Raw genomic sequence first — 24,058 nt, 5'->3', positions numbered from 1 at the left:
ACCGTCAATTTCTGACGTAGAAGTTAAAGAGAGTGCAAGGCTTTATAGTTAACATTTAACTTCTTTAGTTTAAGCTCTTTAAAACTCTTCTTTTCTCAGTATTAAACCAGACAAAGGATGTCTGGCATGCTACCGTAAAACAGTAAATAACTAAATAAGTAGCCTCCTGAAATGGGAACTTTGTATCAATTTCAAAACACGACTTTAACTGCTCAGTAAAATTCGTTTAAAGGTTTAATAAAAGTTTAAAAAGTAAACCTTGATAAATCATAGACGTCAGGTGCATATATTAGTAATAGTCAATGTTGTACTTGTTACTCTGTTAGTAAATTCCTTCTTAAATCACTTCCGTTGTGAGTGTGACATATTGTCGTGGAGAGCTCTGCGATGTTTCGGACAAGTTACTGAAATCTACTGTTTCTAAATATAAACCACGCAGAGTTTATAGGGCAGGGGAAGAGGGCGGGGGGTTTGCGCAGGTAAGTTATAGTCCCTCCTCCAAGTTGTCGTCACAATGAGGGGCGGAGAACGCTGATGGAAAAAGAGATTGTTTGTAAAGACTGTCAGAGTTCAAGAGAGAAGAGCAGAGTCGTGCTAGCGAGTCCGTTCACATTAAACACGCACCTGTTCAGCGACAGGGGCATCATCAAACCTTGTTTTCTGACTTTCATCGAAGCGGAGTGCTGAGACCGAGATTTTAGAAATGACAGACGCAATAATTCCCAACGGATGCAAGAGCAACGGCGTTGTTGAAAATGACTACTTCAGAAAGGTAAGACATGGAGAAAGTTTCGATGGTCTTATGAAGGCTTTGTTTCTAATAAACAAGCTTAATCGACTCAGGTGTTTACGGGTTTTTTTTTTTTATACCACCTTGTCTTTCAGTGCGCCTTATGTAGTTGATCTGTTTAGTATTGCAAACATTGTGCGGTATTTTCAAAGTTGCGTGACGTTATGTAAATGCAGCCTCCTGAAATGCATAACTGTTCTTAAGCTTGCAGTTGAGTCTTAAAGAACACATCCCTACTTCTGCCCACTGCCGAGCCCTACGTACAGTTTGTTTCATGTAGCCAATCTTAGGTGGAAATGCTTGATTTCGTTGGTAGAGGACATCTGGCGGGCATGTGGTGAACTTCTAAGGGGCTTCTGCCAGCCAGACTGCTTCTCCGCGCTCGAAAGCATCTTCGTGAAACGGCGTTTTGTAGGGCGTTCTCTGATCTTTTTTGTCTTGTTCTTGCCTGTTTGCTAAGTTGTTATTTAATCTAACGTCCAGAAGATCTAAAATTCAATAATAGGGACCAAGTGAAGTTACTGTTAAAGTAACTTTTATAATTTGGCTCTTGTCTGTTATTTAATAACCTCATGGCTGTGGCTCAAAGGTTTAGAGAGAGCGTACGCTCATGAGATGCAAACATCCTGAGTTATGGCTTATGAATTCCATGGAGGGATTTATGCTCCTACACATTCTTCTTAACCTGATTCACTTTTTTCACGAGAGGGTGCCCACACTGATATCTGTGTGTGTTTGTTTTCTATCAGACAATAAACAACATAGAGATAAAGTGTTTAACAAATGATCTTTTTGTTCACTACATCTTGGATGTTCTAGAAAACACCTGAGAAGAATTATTAAGCAGCCATTAATTAAATAACCGTGTTAACATGGCACTTATCTCAGTGTGTGTATGTATATGAGGCCTGCACTAATTTAAGAGCATAATTATTGGGCCTGTTGGCGGAGTTCTGCCGTAGCTGGTCTGACCTGAGTTGTGTAACCTGCGTGGGCACATATTTGCATTTTTTTTTAGTGTATTCCGGTGCTGAAAAGAGCCTTTGTCTCTAGGAAACTATGACTCTGCTTGTGAATGCTGTCTGCCTTGTTGTATTATCCAGTGCTTTCTGGCTTTATTAAATTGAATGGTGGCCAGAGTGAATTTAATTAAAAAAGCATATTTGAAATTTCTGCCTTTTGGTTGAGAATATTGTTATTTCCTATACATGGGATTTGTCTTGGGCCTTTGACATCATCCTCAGACAGAAATGCCTCAGTATTATGCCAAGCAGCTCAGTTAGAGGATCATGCAGTGCCTGGATGTAACTTTGGGCCATTATATAGCAAAGAATGAGTGGTGGTCTTGGGCCAGTAGGTAGAGGAATAGATTAGAAAAGAAACAGTGTTCAATAGGAAAAGTCCATGAGCTCAGGGTTTGGGCCAGGTGCATAACCTGGAGGTGTGTTCATTTTTTTCGGTTGGAAGTTGATGTGTTGGAATGGTTTAAGGAAAATGGATCTCTGGGCAGCTCTGGGTTTTTGAGTGATGGAGTAATGATGTAGTTTTGGGCTAGTAGGTAGTGCAACATGGAGTGATCTCTTTGGGGCTGGAGGAATATGGCCTGTGGACTGATCACTTTGGGCCAGTAGAGATAAATAATAAAGTTAAGGTGTAGTGGATGTGTGTGGGTTTAAAAAAAAAAAAAATTTTGGCAGATAATGTGGAGTGGGTGGATAGGTTTGGGCTAGTAGATGAAGAATGAGGTGCATGGTTTTGGAGTAACAAACAGTCTGGTTTGGTGTGATGGTTTTAGACTGATAGATGTTGTGGAATGAGCGGATCATTTTTTTAAATGTAGCATGTCCTGGGAGCTATTGCATAGGGAGGGGGTAGTTTTGGTACAGCAGAGAATGGGATGATGAGTGAGGCGTGGTTTGAAGATGGCAAATGTTGCAGATTGGTTTTGAACCACTGCCAGCGAGCTGCATCCGTGCCCAGACAGACAGAGTTGCAAATTCGGCATGTTCCTCTCGTCTTTCTTCCGTTGACGTCGCATCTGGCCAAAGGCAGAGTGCAGCCAAACCACATGCGCTAATGCAGTACAGATGCTGGGACTTCTGCTAAGGCTGGGAAAAGTTGTACAGTTGTAAAATGGCCTTTGCTACCTCTCAGTGTGGCAGTCAGAACAGTAAACTCGAATGATGATCAGAATGAGAAAGTGAGCTTCATCTGTGGTCAAGGACCCATCTGCATAGCCAGTGTTGCAGAGTAACATACAAAAACGAGGTATGGAGGCAGACTATTACTTTTGTGTTACCATATCGACTCATAAAGGGTCTTTGCGCTGCATATAGTGCACATAAGACCTGCTTGTCATTTGTTATAGTAGGTTTTAACCTGTGTGTGTGTGTGTGTGTGTGTGTGTGTGGTAGTGTGGATGTGTTGGGGTGAGCACTACAGCTAAACCATTGTGTAGACCCTGTTAGTCTCTTGACACAGATTCATTGGACTGATAATTGATTTTGTAGAATGGCTCATTCACTCTAGGCTGCGCCTTTTGTTGTGGTGTTTTTTTTTTTTTTTTTGGAGAGACACAGCGATAGCAAATTATTTTTTATAACACTCTCAACAGCCTTGCTTTTTTTTAAAGTGGAGGAAGAAATGAACAAAGCAAACTGGTCTCTAAAGTATATTTTAACATTCAGTACATTGCTGTCAAGTTCCTGATCGATATTGCTGTTATTTCTCAGAGAGCTCTGCGATGCTTTGAATGAGTTGGTTTTGGGAAGGGTCGTATTTATTAAATGCATGCTAGGTTTTGGTGTACCTTAGCACAGTAATAGAAGAGATGGGTATTATGGTTTCAAATCTACATTGATTTTCATGCATCTTCTTGTAAGTTCTCCAAATGTTCAGAGCCAAATGTCTGTTTTACACTGGAAGCTGGAAATAAATTAGTAGTAGAGCTTCAGGCATTCTTCACCTGATGTGCTTTTTGTGGATGGAGCACTGTCCATGTCAGGTGTGCAACCTTTGCAGATTACACAGGTGACTTTTATTAGCAGAAAGATGCTTTGAAATTTGAGTTCTAAAGCTTTGATAGTTGTATGTATATGCATATTTTCACAAGACAGTGCAGAATTCTGTTTCGGAGCACTATCATCTGACCGCTTTCCCCGGTGCCCAGATTTAGCTTTTTCGCCATGTTTGCACAAAAATGTTTGCTTAGATAAGTGCTTGGAGTGCTTTCTTAGAAAGATTCCATCATGTCTTCAGCAGCAGTAATAAAAGCTATACTCCACTCATTGTGGATTATTCAGATCTCTTAATCACGTGTGTCTGAAAGGAGGGCACGCTTTCATTAGGATGGGGCCCTCTCTCTGCTTCACCAACGCATGACACTGCAGGGACACACCTAGTTGGCATAGTGTTCTTACTGAGTCACAGATTGTTCTCGATTGTGTGTGTCAGTGCAAGAGAGACATTGGAAGGGACATTATGTTTTGAGAGAAGAAACTGTACACCAGTGTGTAGTTGGTTTTGCGGTTTTGCACAGTATTAGATTATTTGTAGCTGTTAATGATGGTGATATTTGATACCCCCTGGTTTATATCACTATTTACATTCAACTGGTTTGTCAGTGAAACATTTAAGTGTCCCACGTTTGAATGCAGATTTTTACAGTCTCTCTCTTTCTTTCTCTTTCTCTTTCTCAGGGTTGTAACCCCTTGGCTGAGACTGGCCGCAGTAAGCTCCAAAATCAGAGGGCATCCCTAAACCAGCAAATCATCAAAGAGATGAGAATGAGAGCTGGGGCAGAGAATCTCCTCAAGTACGTGCACACTCGCGTGGGCACCCATGCGCGCGCACATGCCCTTGGCTCACACTTTCCTGTACACTAAAAGCGCACATGCACACCCACAGCTATGCTTCAATGAGCTCATAAAACTCACTCTCTTGAACAGATATCGACGACGGAGTTCTCCCTCTGCTTGCTTATATTAAAGTGTGTGTGTGTAGAGAAATGGGTGTTGGCTAAACCCCTCCCTCCTCTAGAGGAATTTGCCTTATGTGTTTACATTGAGCAGTTTCGGTCCTGTCTGTTGCCTAGCCTTACGACATGATTATCTAATGTAAGATCTGGACATATACACATGCATGCTGTACATAGATAAGATTCTTCAGGTAATCTCGTGTTTCAATCAAAATTATTGGCATGTGTGGAATGTGACAGATTTGTAGCAGTGTGCCTTTCTTTTGATTGGTGATGCTGTAGGGAGAGAATGCTGTCCGTGAGCGAGTGGATACTCGCGCGTGTATAGTTCCCGTTTAATAGCTCATACCGGTTATGACTTACCTGTGACTGTGGTTGAGTTGTGTTTATTGTAGTTTGTGTGAGCTGGACCTAGCAGCTTAACTCTTAGAATCTGGAATGCTGGTTCAAGCAGTGACCACAGTAGGCCATGCATTAGAGGAAAAAGATTGTTTTGAATTTTGCACAACAAAACTACCAACCAAGCAATCAAAAAGACATTGTTCTAAACATGCTAAGGGAGGGCCAACTACTTTGACATTATTTCACTAAACAGTGTGTTTTTCCATTGGTTCCCATAAATGGACAAGCTTCACTTCTTTATGGCCTCCCAACCATCTTGTTGCTAATTTACTTTTTGCTAGTGATAAAACCCCACAGGACAGTGGGTGAGAGATTTGTCTTGTGCCTGCACCCAGTTGGATAGGTGCAGCATGGTAGATAAGCAACAGTGTTGGAGGTTTGCTTGAAAGTTCTCTCTCAGCTATTCAGCCTATTTGTTTAATCAGTAGATTAGTTTAAGTCTATGGTTCAGCTTTGCAATCTCCTCATGTCTGCCGTGCCACTGTTTCCACTGCTGCTCAGAAGTCGGCAGTTCTGGAAATCACTCTTCCACCGGTCTGGGATCAGCATTTGCTTTGTGTCATTTTAGCCAAGGCTTTCTGCAGTGGCAGAACTGCTTTTAGGTCTGTGATCACATTCGCTGATGCTATTGGGTTTCACTAGTGGTCTGGAAGCCCTACAGAACCAAATAACTGCAGCAGTCGGAGCCATAAAGGTAGTCTCCTGTTGGAAATGTTTGTGTGTTCCTCTTACTGAGCCTCTCATTGGTTTACCATTGCAAGAGCCACATGCTCTAACTTTGGACTTATCTGTTACTATAGCAATGCTTAGTATGTGCAGTCTCCACGGCAATGACGGACACGCCTGCTGTGCTGGTCTTTATAGTGAAGAATGTGATTGGCTCTTCTGACGTCATTGTGGCTTCTAATCTGACAGATTCTTTCCTCTCTCCTCTCCACTCCTCCGCTCCTCTCCTCTGTATGGTAGCTTGGGGAAATGTGTAAGATAATGAGTGCACTGCTTGTGGAAGTCCTGCCTTCCGAAGTACAGCTTGGCCTTTATGTGCGGTCGGCCACCACAGTGCAACTTAAGGTAGCAGTGGAACGAAGAGAGAGACCGTTTAAAACCTGTTAAACCATCTCCGCTCTGAGCAATTAGACGTCAGTGAATGTGTGTGGGAGTGTGTATGCGCATTTTAAATTCCAAAGCTTTGTACCCACACTGGTGATGTAACCTTTTCCTAGCATTACTTTGTTCAAATAGTCCAGAGAGTGCATACACGCACACCCTTAATATCCAAGCCAGCATATTTCTTCTTCTTCAGATCAGGACTGGGAGACTGGGACAGAGCCAGAACTGGGAGATCTGTACTGGCCAGGGCCCCGTGCTGCTCTTTCATGATAATGCAGGGTGCAGTGTGTTCCAGGGGCTCTTATCTAGAGGTAAACTATGTTGATTTGACCTAGCATTACTGTCACATCCCGAGTACCTTTCACTTCACTGTCCTAACTATGGCCTAGTTTCTAGTTCTGTACCCTTTGTAGCATTTCAGTACAGGCCTTGTTGGGGTTTATGGAATAAGTGTTTGCAAGGGTGAATGATGGCAAATTAAACTAAAGTTGGAGGAAGGAGAAAACTACATGGTGCTCTAACCGCGAAGTTCCCATGAGAACATTGTTGCCTTGGAGATGGGCTCCTGACTAGCTCCTGGGATTCCCCTTGGAGGCTGTATTGTCAAGGACACACTGTTCTAACAGTGTGTAATGAGTGTCGCGTATACACATCAAAGGAAGGTTCCTGGGATGGTGCTGCAGTTCAGCTGTTACCCTTTTGACACAACAGGTCTGCAGATGAAACTTGTTACAGGTTGTAAAGATCTAAGCCACAGGGGACCTTTAAAGCATACAGGCAAACACAAACCCACAAGGCATGGGATGGTCAATACAAAGTTCATAATGAGAGGTCTTGAGTTGAAGGCTATTACGTGTGTGTGGGGGGGGGGACTGCCTCACTGATGACTGGAGACCTGAAAAGTGAATGGAGAAAAAAGCTTTTGGAAAAGCAAAACGGCTTCGGTTAACCTTACATAAGTATGGGCTGGGTGTGTTTTGGAGGAAACCTCTCATGAATGCGCATGTCTGCCTTACTGAACAGGTGCTGCCAACTCCTCCTCAGACAAACCATACAAAAGACTAACCCTAATGTACAATTAACCAAGGGGGTTTGCAAAAACACACTCGACGTATACTGCAGTACATCCATGTCCACATTAATGCATACATGGAAATATACACACCCCAAAAGATGATCTGGCTCTTTTGGCCTGGTTGGAGTGAAAATATTCCACTTCATGTGTTTGCGTACAAAACAAAAGGTTTTGTGGTGACTTTTCAAATCTGACATCAGGTCAATAATTGTCTGAATCATCCTTAATCTCTCTTTCCTGCTCCTGCTTTCTCTGTGCGTGGCTTTAGTCAGATGACATCAGTATGTTGACATTCTTCTTGCGTCTTTGTATCGGCTCGCGAGCCAAACTGGTTCGGCCGAACTGCTTTTCCGCTCTCTGCTTCATCAACACTATTATTGTCAGTAACGACCGAGATTAACATACGTGTGATATGCGTCTTACTTTACCATGTGACCTCAGTCCTTGCTGCCCTCCTGTTTTCATTATATGATCTTCTAGCTACAGTCATTGGTGCTTGTGTCACAACACCACCCCGGCCACGATCCCTCGCTACAGCACCCCGTCAGGATGCATCGTGTCGGAGCGGAAAATCAACCAAACCGCTTAAAGCGCAAGCCACAGTCAAATATGCTTTTTTGTCCTCGAGGTGCGGACAGGTTCTCAGTGATGAGAAAGGCCTTATCTGAAATAAACAGACCGTATAAAACTCCACCCAAAGGTGGGGGCGGGGGTGAGGGAGAGGGAGGGTGCTGGTGAATGCCTTTATTGTCGTGTTTGCATAGAAATGCTGGGGTAACCACCAAGATAAAAAGCATGACTCGCTGGCCTTTTCTGTCCACTGCAGCGCTTCTGGCTGCGGACATGTGCATTTCCGAGTCCACAGTACTGATCTGATATGTAGTGCACCTCCTCCTGGCTCGCTTTTCAGCCTGTTTTTCGCCATCAGTCCAACAATACTCCAATCCCCTTTTTTTCTTGTCTGTTCCTGATGCTATCCTCCCGCACTGTGATCTTGCCGTGAGGTTTGCCTTTGGGAGTTCTCTCACACACTCCTCCTGGCTCTGATATAGAATGGGACCGCTCATCGGCCCTGAGAGGCCCTGAGGATCTTGGAGTGTCAGCAGTCCAGCCAGAACTAATGGGGACCGGGGAGGTTTCACTGAGTTGGCTCATGATGTCGTCATGAGTACTGAGCTAATCTATATGTGAAAATGGTGGTCAGTTTTCCAGAAAAGTCTGGAACTAAGGCTCAGGCTGGTGCACCTCTGTGCATTTTTGAGATGCTTGTTTAAAATTGCATTATGGCATTGTTACTTAGAATAGAGATATTGGCCAGTTCAAGTTACTGGAAGTGAGAAATGTGTCTATATATCAGATGCTTGGACACTTACAGAGAAGGTAAAGGAATTTTCTTTACAAACATTGCTTTCAAACTAAGCTTCATGGTATGCTTTGAATTTAAGCCAGACATTTTTTGAACAGATACAGTTTTCCTAAGCAGAAATGTCTGTTGGGGTCTGAGGAATGACCAAACGCACGTGTGTGTGCGTGTAAGAGTGGGAGAGTGTGTGAAAAATGGCTGGACTACTCCTCTTCTGAAGAACCTGCTCAACAGTTGACTGACAGACTCACACAAGCAAGTTTGTCTTTTCTCTCAGATGGTCAGAGGTTAAAAATGGATGGTTGTGATCACCACACGTGAGAGAGTAACAAAATTGCAAATCAGCAGCTGTTACATTTTTTATTTATTTAGTTTTATTTAATTACATATTTTTGGTGTGTGTGTGTATACACTTTTTTTTTTTTTTTTTTTTTTTTTTTTGGACTGGGTGTGTGTATGTGTACATGCGCAACTTGTGTATATACAGGTTGTGTTTAAGACGGACGGCACAGAGGAGCCCGTTTAAACAGATCTTCATTTGATTGCGTCTGTGATTTGTGTTTCTCATGCATTGTAGATCAGGATTTGGTTAGCCAATCTGATTAGCCATCAGCAACACTTGGGTTGTTGCATGAGAAATCAAATTAGGAATCTGCTGTTTTACTAATTTTTTTTTTTTTTAATGCCAATGTAATGCATTCCTGACATTAAAAAAGCTCTCCCTCACTGTCCTCTGTGTTCCTCAGGGCCACATCGAATAACAAAGTGCGTGACATGGTTGTGCTGGAGTTGAGTTATGTGAACTCAAACCTGCAGCTTCTTATGGAACAGCTGGAGGGTCTTAACAGCTCAGTGGAGGTTTACCAGAATTTAAAGTAAGTAGACATGTACATGTACATGTGTACACACACACACACGCACGCACATTCTCTCGTCAATCTGCTGAAGATAGTTTTGCAGAATTGTGAGTCAACAGTAGCAAGACCCGTGATTGAACTCCATCCCCTTTCCTTCTCTCAGTGCTGTGCACTTGAAAATGCCACATAGGCTTATTAAGCAGAAAACCCACATGCCTCCACACACAAATGCACTCGCGCGCACCGAGTGAGACACGACATAGTGCCGCTCTGTCTTGCAAGCTCGATGGACCAGCTCGGGACCTGCCAGGTGGGTCTGCGCCAGCATGCTGGGCTGACAGATGAGCACTCCTCCTGTGTGGCCCAGGGCCAGAGAGGCGGCCGGAGAGGGACGTGGCAGGAAGCCATCGTACCTTCCGGCTGCTGTCTTGCTGTCTTGCTGGCTTTCACCGGCTTTCCTTATCAGCTTAAGAATGTGTTAGCTGCCATTAATATAATTAATTTATTGTTCTGATAAGGCATGCAGGTCAATGACAGATGTAAACACACACAGAGCTCATACACTACAGAACAGCTGCACAGGGCCATTCCAATTAGTAGATGCCTTTGTCACCCAGATGTAGCCACAGTTTAAATGCATCTTGGTCAGATTTAGCCCATTGTTCTATAGATGGGGTCTGCTGACCTTCAAAAAATTCTCATTAACTTCTTACCTCATAAAGTTCATGGCTGGGAGTGGGAGTGGGTGTGTGTGTCTGGTGTTCTGCAAAGGAGTCAGCTTTTATTACTTGACTAAATGCAGGAGGAGGGAGGAGAGATTTAATTTGAATAGTTGCTTAAACATGCAGGGGAGGGTGGGGGTTGCACGCATGTTCATGTGCATGAGCTCTCTGCTTTCCCTGACTCCGCTGTTGACACCCTGTAACCCGTACATGCATGTCTTTTGCTTTGAGAGATTGCTGCATGGGTCAAATTTAAAAAAAACAATAGTTTACTCAGAGAGGAGAGAGTGGCAAGCAATCTCCCATAATGACAGAAATAAAAAATAATTATTAGTCAGACAGCAGTGAGCTCAGAGCCGCGTGTGTGTGTGTGTGCGTGTGTGCGTGCGTGCGTGCGTGTGTGTCCTCTTCTCTGCTTTCCCTGACTCAGTGGTTAAGGTACTTGTAATCGTAAGGTTGCCAGTTCAAGCCCCACCACCATCAAGTTGCCACTGTTGGGTCCCTGTGCAAGGCCCTTAACCCTCAATTGCTCCAGTTGTATTGAGTCATAGTGGATAAAAGCGTCAGCGAAATGCCTTAAAATGTAAATGTAAAATGTGTGTGAGTGCATGTGCGAGTGTATGGGATGCTTTGTTTCCTCTAAAAGCATGTGTGTCCTTGAGATTCGCTGGCATGCTTCCTTGTGTTAGAGCCAGCCTCCTTCCTCTGTCCCAGATCTTGGGCATTTGTGGGCATTCCTTCGTTCAGCACACACCCCTGGATTGGGCGTTGGGTGGGTGTAGGTGTGAGCGGACACCTCTGTTAACAGGGGATGTTGCCACACTGTTTAGTTGAGCCTGCACAGGACGAGTGGAATAATGGTTTTACTACGTACATGGTTGAGGCCTCTGGCCTCGGGTGCGCGTGTGTGTGCGTCTGTGTGAGTGTGCATGTGCATGCATATCCTTTATAGATTAGAGAGTACAGACCTAATCACTTCTTTACCCCAGCACTGATATTACCAGGAAATTATTCAAACTTGCGATAATTTTAAAACTGTTTGCTAAATTTGTAAGGGTTAAAAAAATAAAGCGCAAGTACATTTTTTGTGAGATTGGGAAGGTGGGTGTGTACGCACGACCGAACAGGTACATACACACCCACCCGAGCAGATCAGCATTTCTGTTAATATGTCAAACATTCTTCATTTTTCAAACATTGTTTTGTGAAGTGAAACCTGTACTAAATCTCGGCTGTGTAAAGATCTTCATTAAATAATGGTGCGGAACTGATTACTCTCTCTAATTAAAGATAAACTTAACACTACAGTGCTTTTGGGAAATGGGGAAATGTTTGTTGCTGTCTGTGCTTATTTTTGAGGGCCTGTGTAATGAATACCCCGTATTAAAATGTAACAAGTATTCTAGTGAGAAACTGTGCACCATAACTTTAGTACTGCAACATATGGATAAAAAAAAAAATCATATTGTGGTCATGTTGCCAAATATTGTGGATGGCCTATGTCTTATGGAATACTAAAAAACACCTTGAACACTCAATTGTATCTATAAAGTATGTAGAATAGTACAACAAAAACCTGTCTTAAATAGTGGCGATTTTGTGTACTGTACATTTTTGTTAAATGATTATAGCAGAGGTCAGTCTTGCTTTAATGTATTGCAGCCTGTGTGAAGCCAGCACCTGGGGCCAGTGCTGTTTACCCTGTGTGGTTTCAGCATGTGTAAACGGAAAGAAAGTCCAAGTTTGAATATCTAAGCCCAGAGTTTAACTGTTTCATGACACCTACGGCGGAAGCTGTCCTATGTTCCGGTCAGGGGTGACTCCAAAGCCTGCTTGGCCGTCGTTTCTCCGCTTTCAAAAGTCTGGTCTCTTGTCTTTTGTGCAGAGGCACGGTCAGCATCCCCCTCATCCCGCTGGGTCTGAAGGAGACTAAAGAAGTCGACTTCTCCGTTCCTTTCAAGGTTTGTTTGGGGGCAGGGTTTCAACATGAAATTTCCTTTTTTTCCCCTCCCTTTTATTTTTTTCAAACGCTCAAATTCTTCAAAGTTTCTCAGTGTTTGTTCGTGTCATGGGGTGTAAACATGAATTCAGCCTTTCTAAATATTTCAGATTCTTTGTTGTTTTTTCCTTATTGATTTCCTTTTTTGAACACTTTGAACGCTGTGCCCTTCGAGGTCATGACTTGCAGAAGCGTTTTCATCTATAGACTGCCTGTCCAGATTTTTGTAACACCTTGTCTGTATCTGTCTGTCTATCTGTCTTCCTCTGGGCAAAAAAACAACCCAGGAAATGCCACACTTAGTTTTATGTCTATCAAAGTTTCTTCCTGAGTACTAGAGCTTGTTCACCGCTGCAGACATTTCCAAGGGTTCACTGGTGTCATAATCAGCAGGCCTACATTGTGTGGGTAGGGGTGTGTGGGTGTATGAGTGAGTATGTGTAATGTTCTAAAATGAAGCCTGTTGTGTTTTGGCAGGACTTTATACTTGAGCATTATAGTGAGGATGGTGCTAACTTTCAGGATGAGATCGATGACCTCATGGACCTCAGACAGGTATCAACACCTGTTCTTGCTCTTAAAGTGACGGTAACACTTATGACCTTCATAATACATATTACATTGCCTTCTGCTGTTAGCAGGTAAGGTGTTATGTGCATGAACATGGACTGTTTGATGTTACACACTTATCGTGTGTGTGTGTGTGTGTGTGTGTGTGTGTGTGTGTGTGTGTGTGTGTGTGTGTGTGTGTGTGTGTGTGTGTGTGTGTGTGTGTGTGTGTGTGTGTGTGTGTGTGAGACAGGCGTGCCGCACCCCAAGCCGTAACGAGGCAGGCGTACAACTGCTGTCCAGCTATGTGGCCCATCTCTCCCTGGTAGAGAGCCGATTCTTCACACCCAACCGTCAGATGGGAATTTTCTTTACATGGTGTGTGTCATAACAGTAGTGCAACCATGTTTACTTTATGGTATCAAAAGTTTCTTGGTGGCTGCATGAGTATGGGATAGGGAATGGTGACCTCAAGCTTTCAGAAAACAGTGGCGTATTTCCACCGTACTGACTGTTCCTGCCATTATGTAAACTTTACACAGACCATTATGTCATTTTAACGTATCGACCCAGTCCTGTTGGTGTACTTTTGTACAGGGTTGGGCTGCTTCCTTTTTAAAAATAACTGCATGTGTTAACCGTAAATAAGCCTCAGGCAAATGAACCAGAGAGGTCAGAGAAACCTTTCTCCTTTCTCTGAACTCCTTTATGTCTTTCCTGGAGCATAGACACCTAAAACACAGGGGCAACCCTGCTAGTTCTTTAAACTGCGACAGCTCGGCTGTTTGAGGCCCTGAGGCAGTTTCATGTGTGCTAACCTTTCTGCCACTCTGTCTTGCACAGGTACGACTCCTTCACAGGCGTGCCAGTGTGTCAACAGAACCTCTCGCTGGAGAAGGCCAGCCTCCTCTTCAACACAGCTGCTCTCTACACCCAGATTGGCACACGCAGTGACAGGCAGACTTTCTCTGGCCTCGAGGAAGCCATCGCAGCCTTCCAGAAATCCGCCGGTCAGTCCATACAGGCTTTAAACAGAGGTGTTGTCATATGCATGATTTCCTGTATCTGTTGTCCATTTGTTCTCATGTCTGCTGGTATGAACTGTTGTATAGGCATTGAGTGCCAGTATAGACGATTCCTGTCAGTGTTGGCATAATCACACTTGCTGCTCTTGACAACAGAGTTCATAAAGGTCTGCATGTGGCTTATAAGCAGTTTGTGATTTGCCTCAGGGCCACTTAAAGTAAAGTGTTCCTTAGATGTCTTACGGTCTACGTTTGAATGCGTTCATTTGACTTGGCTGCTTGAACCGTGATCTGACCCAGGTGACAGTCATCCTCTCCCACAGAGTTCAGAGATTGTTACCAAGGAAAGGAAACATAAACTTTAGAACTGCTGAGTGTCTGTGTGTTAGTGAGGAGAGAGAGTGAGTGTGTGTGTGTGTGTGTGTGTGTGTGTGTGTGTGTGTGTGTGTGTGTGTGTGTGTGTGTGTGTGTAAGTAAAATAAGATGGAGAGAGCGAGAGGCACAGAGGGAATGAAAAAAAGAGTTGAAGAGACATGGAGCAAAAAGAGAGTGAGAGCTGAGCGTCTCGCAGAGCCCCAGAGACAAACTTTGAGCAGCTGGAGGCGGCAACGGCACTGTTCTCCTGTCCGTTTCATTCTTGGTAAAACATTAACCAAAAGAGGGATTATGCTGCTTTGCCTCCAGCGCTATCAGAACGAACCGGAAGAGTCCTCCTTCAGTAATTCACACTCAAACCCGTGAAACTAATAACGGCTCTTTGACGGTATTAGGCGGATGGGCCGTATGTGGCTGCCCTCCTGCTTGCTGCCTTGACACTTGAAGAGGGAACCGTGACAGACAAATGGCAGACAGGCTGTCTGGGTGTGCAGCATGGCCAACTATCGCTAAGCTTATCTCTCTCGTTCTGAACGCTGCTGTTGAAAGAAACCTAAACCTGTTTTAGGCATGCAGAAGAGAAACAGATGTTTCTTTTCTAGGAGTTGACCTTAAAAGGTCAAGCTGCCTGAGACAATATGTCAGTGTTACTGACTGCAGGCGAGCACACACCTTGACATCAGATAATGGAGAAAAGTCATTTTTGGTGGTGGCGGTCAGTGTTTTGCTGGTTTAAGACGAATGACTTTGAGGTCATTTATGTAAGTTATGTAAGTTACACGCTTGCCATAATGTTTGCCTTTATGCATGAATGAGAAATGAGGAAAATGTCAACTTCAGGTGAAATAAACTGAGGAATCACTCATGTGGGAGTATTTGGGGTTTGTTTACATGAGTCACCGCAAGGTTTTGTTTTCTTAACAGTGCAGTAGACTTCTCTAATAATCTTGCATACAGTCATACATTAACACTAAGTGCTCTCTCTCTCTCTCTTTGTGTGTGTGTGTGAGTTTCACCCATAGGTGTTCTCCATCAGCTGAAGGAGACGTTCACACACACCCCGAGTTATGACATGAGCCCAGCCATGCTGAGCATGCTGATAAAGATGATGCTGGCGCAGGCCCAGGAGTGCCTGTTCGAGAAGATCGCGCTGTCTGGCATCCGCAACGAGTTCTTCATGCTGCTCCGAATGGCACAGGAAGCTGCAAAGGTACTGCCGCATTACTTCCTCCTAACCTCTAGGTGGTGCTGTGGGACACTTCAGACCGTAGTGAAGTTTTTATTTTCTCAGGCATTCATGTAATGACCACTTTATTGAGACTCAATGCAACGTGCCATTTCTTGCTCGCGTTGTTCTGTGTGCGCAGGTAACATGTTCTTATGCCGCTGTTGCTTCCTGTCATAGGTGGGAGAAGTGTATGATCAGGTCTATCAGTCAATGATCCAGACGCCCATTAAGGACAATGTGCCCTTCTTCTGGTCCACAATGGCACAAGTGAAGACCTACCACTACTGCTCTCTGGCACACTACTTCGTCTCCACCGCACTATTGGACCATCAGCGTAAGTTGATTAAGCAAACCTGGCCTTTACATCCCAGCTACAAGCCTTGTTGACCACTGCTGATTGGCTGAAAGCCAAGGGCGAGCTTTAGAAGATGGTATATCATTTTCGTGTTCAACTCTCTTGCTTTAACTCGAGAGACCAGTGACGCAGATTTGAACAGAGTCGCCTTATATTCTAATGACGCCTGGTTGGTGTGTGGAACTATTATTTAATCTTCCTTGTGCTGAGGGAAGGACGTAAAGTGAGTGCAGAAAACAAAGAGCCAAAGGAGATGGACAAAGTGAGGCGAGACACAGAGCAGACAGGGTTATGCAACACTTTTATTGCTGTGCAAACACGCCGGTTTTTGGCATGGGGCTACAATCCCACCCCCCGTGCCAGGAACGGCAGTCTCGCAGAGGTTCCTGCCACCACACTCGACTGATAAAGCTCAGGCTCCCACAGATGCCTGTAGTGACGTGGCTTCAACGTTGGCCAGACCGCCAGTGTCAGGACTCTGTGCATGGGCTTCTCATAGTGTTATCAGGAGCAGCTGGAAATGCTCCACTTCTGAGGCTTTTTGTTTTCATCTGTAAAATCACATCGTGTGTGTGTGTGTGTGTGTGTGTGTGTGTGTGTGTGTGTGTTTACGTACAGTAAAGCCTAGTGATGATGAAGATAAGCAGGAGAAGGCTCTGTCTCAGCTGTACGACACCATGCCAGACGGACGCTCACCTCTAGACATCCTGCGTGATAAAGAAGAGAGGCGACGTATAGGTGAGATGAAGCAGTGAAGGCTTCCTCCATGCTTCTGCTCAAAACGGGAGTCTTCGCTGTGAGCACAGGACCTTCAAAAATGCCAACATAAGCACGGGATGAGGGTTTTCTCCTAAACTTACACACCTTTCATTTCCCCTGCCTTGTTGGCCCCACCTTTCCCCGGCCCCTGGCAGGTAAGGCACACCTGAGGCGTGCCATAATGAACCAGGAGGAGGCGCTGCGCATCCAGGGCCTGTGTCGTCACCTCCGTAACATCGACATTCTCAAGGACATCCTGCAGGCCAGCCTCAAGCGCTCGCTGGCAAAGTTCGAGCACAACACCACTGAAGGCGAATTCACCGATTACATGGAGGCTCCGGACATTATCTGTGAGTCGGCCCAAAGAGAAAGCCGGGCCAACAACGGCCCGGTCCAGATTCATCCAATATAACGCACACATTTTCAGGAATGCAGCTGTTACTGTTGCATAGCAGTCCAGAAATGGCTAAGTGCTTCCTGTTTGTAATCAGTGAAGTTTCAGAGTAGAGAGCACCATCAGTGGAATCTATGAAGGAATTTCCAATGGTGCTTTGAGACTGAATGCGATTTTTATCTCCTCTGCACTGAAAATAAATTAAGATTACCAGAATCAAGATTACCAGCAGATTAGTTTCAGCAGATCACAATTCACAATTGAGGCAACGATCCTTCGATGTCTAATGCAGTAGATCTTTGTTTCTAAGTGTTAATTATTACAGTGTTAATTATCTCAGATCATATCTTAAGCATGTTCGGTATGATGAGGACTTCCTTCACCTCTGACATAGCACAATTACAGTCTGAACAAAGAAACTGTCACAGAAAGCAAGGTTACGATAGTAGCAGTGATGAATGATCATTACTAAATGTTGAATAGCAAATGTGTATGTGTTATAACTACAAAGAAAACCCTGAAATCTACTCAAAATAAGGTATATTGTAAAAAAAACCTAAAACTCATTGCATTTTTACAATAAGAGCACACAATGTACAATCCAGGTCCTGAAAAAAATGATGATATCAGTTTTATTTACAGTGCAAACAGAAAATGACCCTATGCATTTTCCTCCCGTCGTCAGCTAAAACTGAGCACAGAGCAGAACCAGAACTCCCTGCCGCCACTAAGGTGAAAGTCAAAGACTTCTTCCACCGACTGGTATGTGGGCTGCTGATTTTTTTCCCCTAACTGTTTCCCAGTCATTCGCGGGCTCTGTTCACAGCACACCAATGCTCTTTTTAAGGCTTTGTGTCATTGAAAATCACATAAGGCTCACTTTACGTACGTGTTCAGCTTGTGTGCTGTGATGAATAGACCCCTACAAAGGTTTTTCCACCGTTCATACAAACTCATATTACAGCCTGTGCCAGGGTGTATTGCACCTCGGAAAGACCAAAAATGCAGCCAATGTCCATCACAAAGCGCTTCTGAGTTGGGCTGAGTTTGTTCGTACGGTGGGTAAAAGCCAGAAACTGCTTTGGCAGTACTAACATGAGTATTGGTGGTGAAATATGTTCTCCACATTAGAAGTGCATTCAGAATTCCCTGGAACCGTCTCATCTACTACAACTGAGGAATGCACAAATGTAGCTTCAGTTTAAAATTATGCTCCTGAGTTATTGTTGTATCTGACAGTTCCTGGTACTGTGTGCATGTGTGCGTGCTTGTGTGTGCGTGAGTGACTCAGGCTCTGTACCTAGGAAACAAACAGGTTGTCCTGTTGCTGTTTTCTGATTGTGGGTGGTGGTTGTGGTTTTTTGAAACCCATTTTTTGGCCTGACAGGTAGACTAAGCCAATCTAGATTCACTTTAATTGCAACTCTGCATCTCCTATATATTCAAGTTTTGTTCTGGAATTCCAGAAGTTGAGGTGAATCTAGTCATTTGGACCAGTTGGGTCACATGGTTAAGGCCAGGTGTGGACTCTGGTGCTGTTTTTGGTCGTCTTCACTGTCCTCATCTACCTCCATATTATTATGTTTGTAAAAATGTGGTTTTCAGAGTTCCCTTCAAGCTTCCTTTTATTTTAAGTGTGTGTGTGTGTGTGAAGCTGTTTAAAAACTGTATTTCTGTGAAGCAGACTACATCTTGTTAAGCCTTTTTCAATAGTCAGCCTGCAGTAGCTAAAAAATAAGAAACCCCATTTGCCAGCTGATGGCGTGGTGTTTCACGATTGGTAACTCATCCTCTTCAAGACTGCCTTGGGAGCAGGTTGCCATGGAGTGTTGCTGTGGTGACATTAGTGCCTCTTATGCGGTGCAGGGCCCGTTGTCTGTGTTCTCAGCGAAGCAGAGATGGACGGCGCCGCGCACCGTCCGGCTGAAGATGGAAGACCGAGACCTGGGCTTCACCCTGAAGGGTGACGCACCTGTCCAGATCCAGTCACTGGATCCGCTTTGTTATGCAGCTGTAAGTGTATGCATACATACATGTGCATGCATGTGTGCGTGCGTGTGCACACACACCCCCAAACACTTTACACAGTTAATCTTTATATGTTTTTTAAGAGTTCTAAGCTGACAAATGCATATTCCATTGGCTTTGTTTTTTAATTTGGGCTTTATTTAATTAATGGGCTTTAAACCTCTTTCTGAAGTAGGCTCCTTCTCTTTCTCTTTTTGCTTCTCTCACTGCTCACTAATAGCTCTATAACTGTGGGCAGGTTTAATGAGAGAGGGCAGACAGATTAGTGAGAGTGCATGATTTCTCACATGGACCTGGTCCTTCTTTTGTAATTATAACTTACCACTACCATAGTGTTTTTTTTTTTTTGTTGTTTTTTTTTTTTTTTCCCTCTCTCTTTCTCTCTCTCTCGTGGGAACCAAGCAGTGCATGATCCTTTGTCTCACCTAGAGAGAGAGAGAAATGCGCGCACACACACACACACACACACACACCTGTTTATGGCTTGAGTTTTCTTTAAGCTGTCTAGAGCAGCTGCCTATTTGGTCAGAAATGGCCATGAGTGTGCGCCCGCGTGTATGTGCACTTGTTGGAATACATCAGTCCATCCTTACAGAGTGCAATTGAGCTTTGTACCAGAGCCCTACATTTCATGGTGGCTGCATGGGTGTTTGTGTGTGTGTGGTGTGTGTTTTTTAATGTATCTGTGAGTGTGGGTTTATAATGGGTGTGGGGGGGGTGTGTGTCTGGGATGCCTGTTCCCCTGATAAGCTCTTTGTAAACATTTGTAAAGTGGTACAAAGCATTTCTCTCACAGGACATATTTTACTGCACCTTCATGTAACCATTTCTCCTTCTCTCTTTGAATCTTTTTGCTGTTATCACCACATCCCCAGATGGAGGGCTTGAAAGAGGGAGATTACCTGGTTGCTGTGGGCGACACAGACTGCAAATGTATGGGCGTTAGTGATGTCATAAAACTGCTGAAGGATGTGGACGAGGAAGGCGTCGACATTAAAGTCGTTAGCATGATGGACAGCAGCAGCCAGCCAATGGTAACTCTTCTCTTTCAACACCTAAACCCCTCCAGAGCCACGTAGGCTTAGAGGGCTCAGTCACAGCCTGTGCTAATGGAGGACCTTATCCTCTTTCACATCCTTGGGAATACTCTTCTACATGTAGAAGTGTTTCAGTGTGCTTCTTTGTTTCCACAAATCCACTATTTGTCCTTATTCGCAAAACACTGGAACACTGACATGTCCGATCCTCTCTGTCTCCCAAAACCAGCCAACGAAAAGTGCCACATACTCGGGAGGCCTGCCCAAGACCTACTCCATGATCTGTCTAGCCTTTGATGACGACAAGAACCCAAAGGCACGCAAGGTGGCCAAGAAGCCGTCGCTCCTCAGCTGGGGCCTGAAAAACAAGCATAAGAGCGCCAGCACCCAGAGCCTCCCAACAGGAGACTACAGCGCAGCCATGTCCCTGCACAAACAGTCCTCCCCCCTCCCTAGCGCCTTCAATGACAGTGGCCTCTACTGAGTGTGCCCGGCGCAAGCAGACACACACACACAACAAAGCTGTCTGCGGCTTAGCATTCTACCCTGCAGAGAGGGAGAAAACAGGTTATAAAATGCTAAAGAGAAAACAAAAAGGCTTTTTGCACGGGATCTTTAAGGTGAGACTTGAGTAATGTCAGAAGCCTACGACATGGTGTTTCTTTGGCTATATTTGCCAATAAGAATTTTATAAGCCTGTGGGTCTTTGGCATAAACAAAACCAGTATTCCCCCTTAGTTGATGGTTAACAGAAGCTTTTTGAAAAATGTGTACCCATATGGGTGCTAAGAACTCTGTAGAATACATTTTGTAGACTTTTTGAACAGATTGGAACATGGTCTGAACGTGGATAGTATTCCCAGTAGCTTTAAGTAAAAGTGAAGGATGCTGTTTTTACTGGTCACATGATGAGTGGTGCTGATGCTGGAAATCTGTTATTTCTGCATTTTGTTGTATTTTTATACCGAAAAGTTGAAAACAATGACCAGTAGGATCCTCAGTTAAGTGTGTGACGTTTGTTTGGGTTACTACGTGTCGGCCAGAAACAACTGGACTCCAGTGCCCTGGGGCGTTGGAGACGGCGCTATTGACACACCCTTCTGTGTTGCACAAAACTCTTTCTGGAATTCATTTTCTGGAATCTCTGTTTTGGAATTTTCCCTCAGCTTCTTTTAGGGTGTGTAAGATGTAAATAGAATCACACAGCAGATTTCCAGAAAAATGAATCTTTCTACACTTGTCAGCCGCCTATAGTCATCAGGCGTCAGCATTTTCTCTCGGCGCGATGTTGCCAAATGTACCACTTTTAATCCTAATGTTCCTGTAAGAAAGAAAAGGTTACTGAATTCCATCTCATGTCAGATCCTTTGACACTGCTGGGGGTCTTTTAACCCTAGGTTCATTGTTATTACGCACTTCTGATGGTCTTTAGTAACAACAATAAACTCACGGTTATACATTATACATGCTGGGTGTATAATGTATATTAGGCTTCCTGAAATGAAAGTTGGGGCGTTCTAAAGCATAGAAATCCATCATACGACTGTTGTTCTGGAATCTTCTGGCAGTATAATGTGAAATGTGATCGTAAGAGTCAGGATTGCAACATGAAAAAGACATAACGTTTGCTGTAGTGTGAATTGTGAAGCACAGTCCCCAGAGCCCTTTTGCTTTAAAGGTCATGTATTTATTGTTGTAGAATTTTGACTGTTCCTCAAGACTCTGGTTGTGCTTGGGTTAAATATATGACCAAACTCTCGTATGAAGGATTACACCCTCGTTCAGAATAGACAGATAATTCTTGTTTTTCACTTTTCCTCTTTTAAAAAAAAAATGTATTTGCTAATGCTTCTTGAAGTGTTAGGTGCATCTCACTGTCTACAAAGTAGATTCTTATACACATTTGATAATCAAATATTTTCAATGCACAAATAAAAAGATCTATATAAATAAAGTAATGTATTCATATAAAGATTTTAATATTTAGGTAGAGTGAAACTGGCAAGGTGTGTATGTTAATGTGTAAGGTGTATAATATGTTAGAGTAGATTTTGATGCTACAAGTGAGTTGGTTACATCCATCGTGTTTCCTTAGTTCAAACTGAATTCTTAAGTGCTTTTTTTTTAAAAAAACAAAACACATTTGTGTGCAACTAAGTATTTGAATTTGCAACTTCAGTGTAGTGTTCTGTGCCCCCCCTCCCCCAAGTCTTTGTCATTTTTTAAATATGTATTATTTTCTAGTTCTTATAAATGTTGTGTTAGAAACATCGTTCTGCCAAGTACCTTCACTAGGCCAGCAATGTAGAATCGTCTATGCAAATATATTAAGTTTTAATTTTAAAAAGGAAAATTATTCTTAAATAGTGATGAGATTGTGTAGGTTGATTTTATTGCTCCTATTTTGAATATTATAATAGCATACTATTTTTAAAAAGCGCATATTTACATTTAGATTTTTAGGGTTAAGTATTAACATACTCTTGAAGTAAAGTACTGCAGTCAAGGGCAACTTCCACGTGGTTACTCTGCCCAGGGGCTTTAGCACAAGGGGTCTGTCTGTAAGCGGGTCACGTTCCTCTGTGGCTCCACCCCCTCCATGGGCTCTACCTTTTGCTCACTTCTGTCACTATACTGTTTATGCGCAGTTGAATTGTGGCCGTTTTGGTGATGTTTTATTTGATCATGTTTTGTTACTTCATATTGTATTCATGTAAACCTGAAGCTAAATAAACTATTGGGGTAAAATTTGTGTTTTGAATCACTCATTTTCTCAAGTGCCTCATCCTGCCTCTGTATACTTGCTAATAAATGATGTCCATGGTTTTAGCTGGACCTCAATAATCATCCATTCATTCACTGTAAATTCACTGATGCAAAATCAGTGTATGCATTTTTGTGAAGGGCTATTTCAGCTGAACAAAATCCTGCAAAAATGGTTAACAGTGGAAACATGGCATACGGAAAGCAGATCTATTTTGCTGTATCTTTAAATAGATGGTAGTGGTGCTCTATGGTCTGCAGTGACTATTGTCCTTATGAATGTCCCTCAAGAACTACCCCTTGTTTTGCAAAGGACACATGTAAGAAAATACCTGTTACATGTGTACGGCACGTAGAATAATGAACCTTGTGACGCTCGCAGACGCCGGTCCCTCCGAGGCCATTTGTTTCCACGCGACGTCTGGTGTGCTGAATTAGGTTCAGCTCTTCCATGAGAATCGTATTCACTCAGATGGGGATGGCTGACTGTTTCTTCATCTTCCTCAAGGTGGGAGGGCTGATGAAATACAAGCCCTTCTTCAAAATCGAAAGTGGGTAGAGTATTTCTAAAAAGTAACCTAAGAAATCAGTAGATGTAATGGTCATTATTTCCCTAAACAAATAAACATTTAATAAGAGTTCAAAAACTTGCACCAAAAAAAACTTGTTTAATACGAACCACAGACATGTGTGTGTATAACATGCAGCTTGTATAATACCCAGCTTGTATAATGTTGGTCTATGATGACAGCATGCCTCCCTGTGAAGGATTATGTTTGTTACATGTCCATTTTTCTCTGATTAATCTTGTTAGTCTACAGGAAAAGTGATTATGCTGGACATTAGTTGTGGAGAGATGGCACATAAGCAGGTTAACTAACTAACTAAATAAACCATCTACAACTCAGTGACATATGTAACTAGATTCTTTTGTTAACAAACCCAGGAATAAAAGTAGTGATGGTATAGACAGACATTCTGTAAATGCATGTGGCCTGATCAGCACATTTGGGTTATCAGTCCTCCTCCCCAAATTTCTCAGTGGTACCTTGAAATGTAGCATTGCAAAAGTGGGCTGGGTCACAAATCTTGAAAAACAGTCTATAGAGTGATTACCTGAGCAGAGGACTTGGAACTCAAACTCTGATTCATTACAGTAAGATTCATTTGTTTTCCTGGATGATTGCCCAATAGCCCAACCTTACAATGGAAACAAGAGAGAAATTAAACAACATTCCCCTCTCTTTCAGT

General features: G+C 43.3%; 1 protein-coding gene across 1 annotated transcript; it reads left to right on the top strand.

The window, feature by feature from the left end:
* The first annotated feature begins 557 nt into the window (after window positions 1-557).
* rhpn2 (rhophilin, Rho GTPase binding protein 2) lies at window positions 558-22,778 on the top strand. Its single transcript, XM_027008986.2, has 15 exons — window positions 558-772; window positions 4,489-4,604; window positions 9,463-9,591; window positions 12,181-12,256; window positions 12,772-12,849; window positions 13,097-13,221; window positions 13,687-13,853; window positions 15,266-15,453; window positions 15,649-15,805; window positions 16,445-16,564; window positions 16,741-16,935; window positions 17,665-17,741; window positions 18,846-18,992; window positions 19,883-20,041; window positions 20,274-22,778. The coding sequence occupies exons 1-15, from the start codon at window positions 704-706 to the stop codon at window positions 20,526-20,528; spliced, it is 2,058 nt and encodes a 685-aa protein (XP_026864787.2). The 5' UTR covers window positions 558-703; the 3' UTR covers window positions 20,529-22,778.
* Window positions 22,779-24,058: the final 1,280 nt, after the last annotated feature.

Source organism: Electrophorus electricus, chromosome 21 (assembly GCF_013358815.1).
Source record: "Electrophorus electricus isolate fEleEle1 chromosome 21, fEleEle1.pri, whole genome shotgun sequence".
Lineage (NCBI taxonomy): Eukaryota > Metazoa > Chordata > Actinopteri > Gymnotiformes > Gymnotidae > Electrophorus > Electrophorus electricus.
Note: the sequence above shows the minus strand (reverse complement) of the source record. Positions and strands in the feature narration are given on the sequence as shown.

Coding starts and splice junctions, on each gene's coding strand:
- rhpn2 (XM_027008986.2), top strand. CDS start 704: ATGACAGACGCAATAATTCCCAACGGATGCAAGAGCAACGGCGTTGTT. Junction 9,592..12,180: donor GAGGTTTACCAGAATTTAAA/GTAAGTAGACAT, acceptor TCTTTTGTGCAG/AGGCACGGTCAGCATCCCCC. Junction 15,806..16,444: donor CGCACTATTGGACCATCAGC/GTAAGTTGATTA, acceptor GTTTACGTACAG/TAAAGCCTAGTGATGATGAA.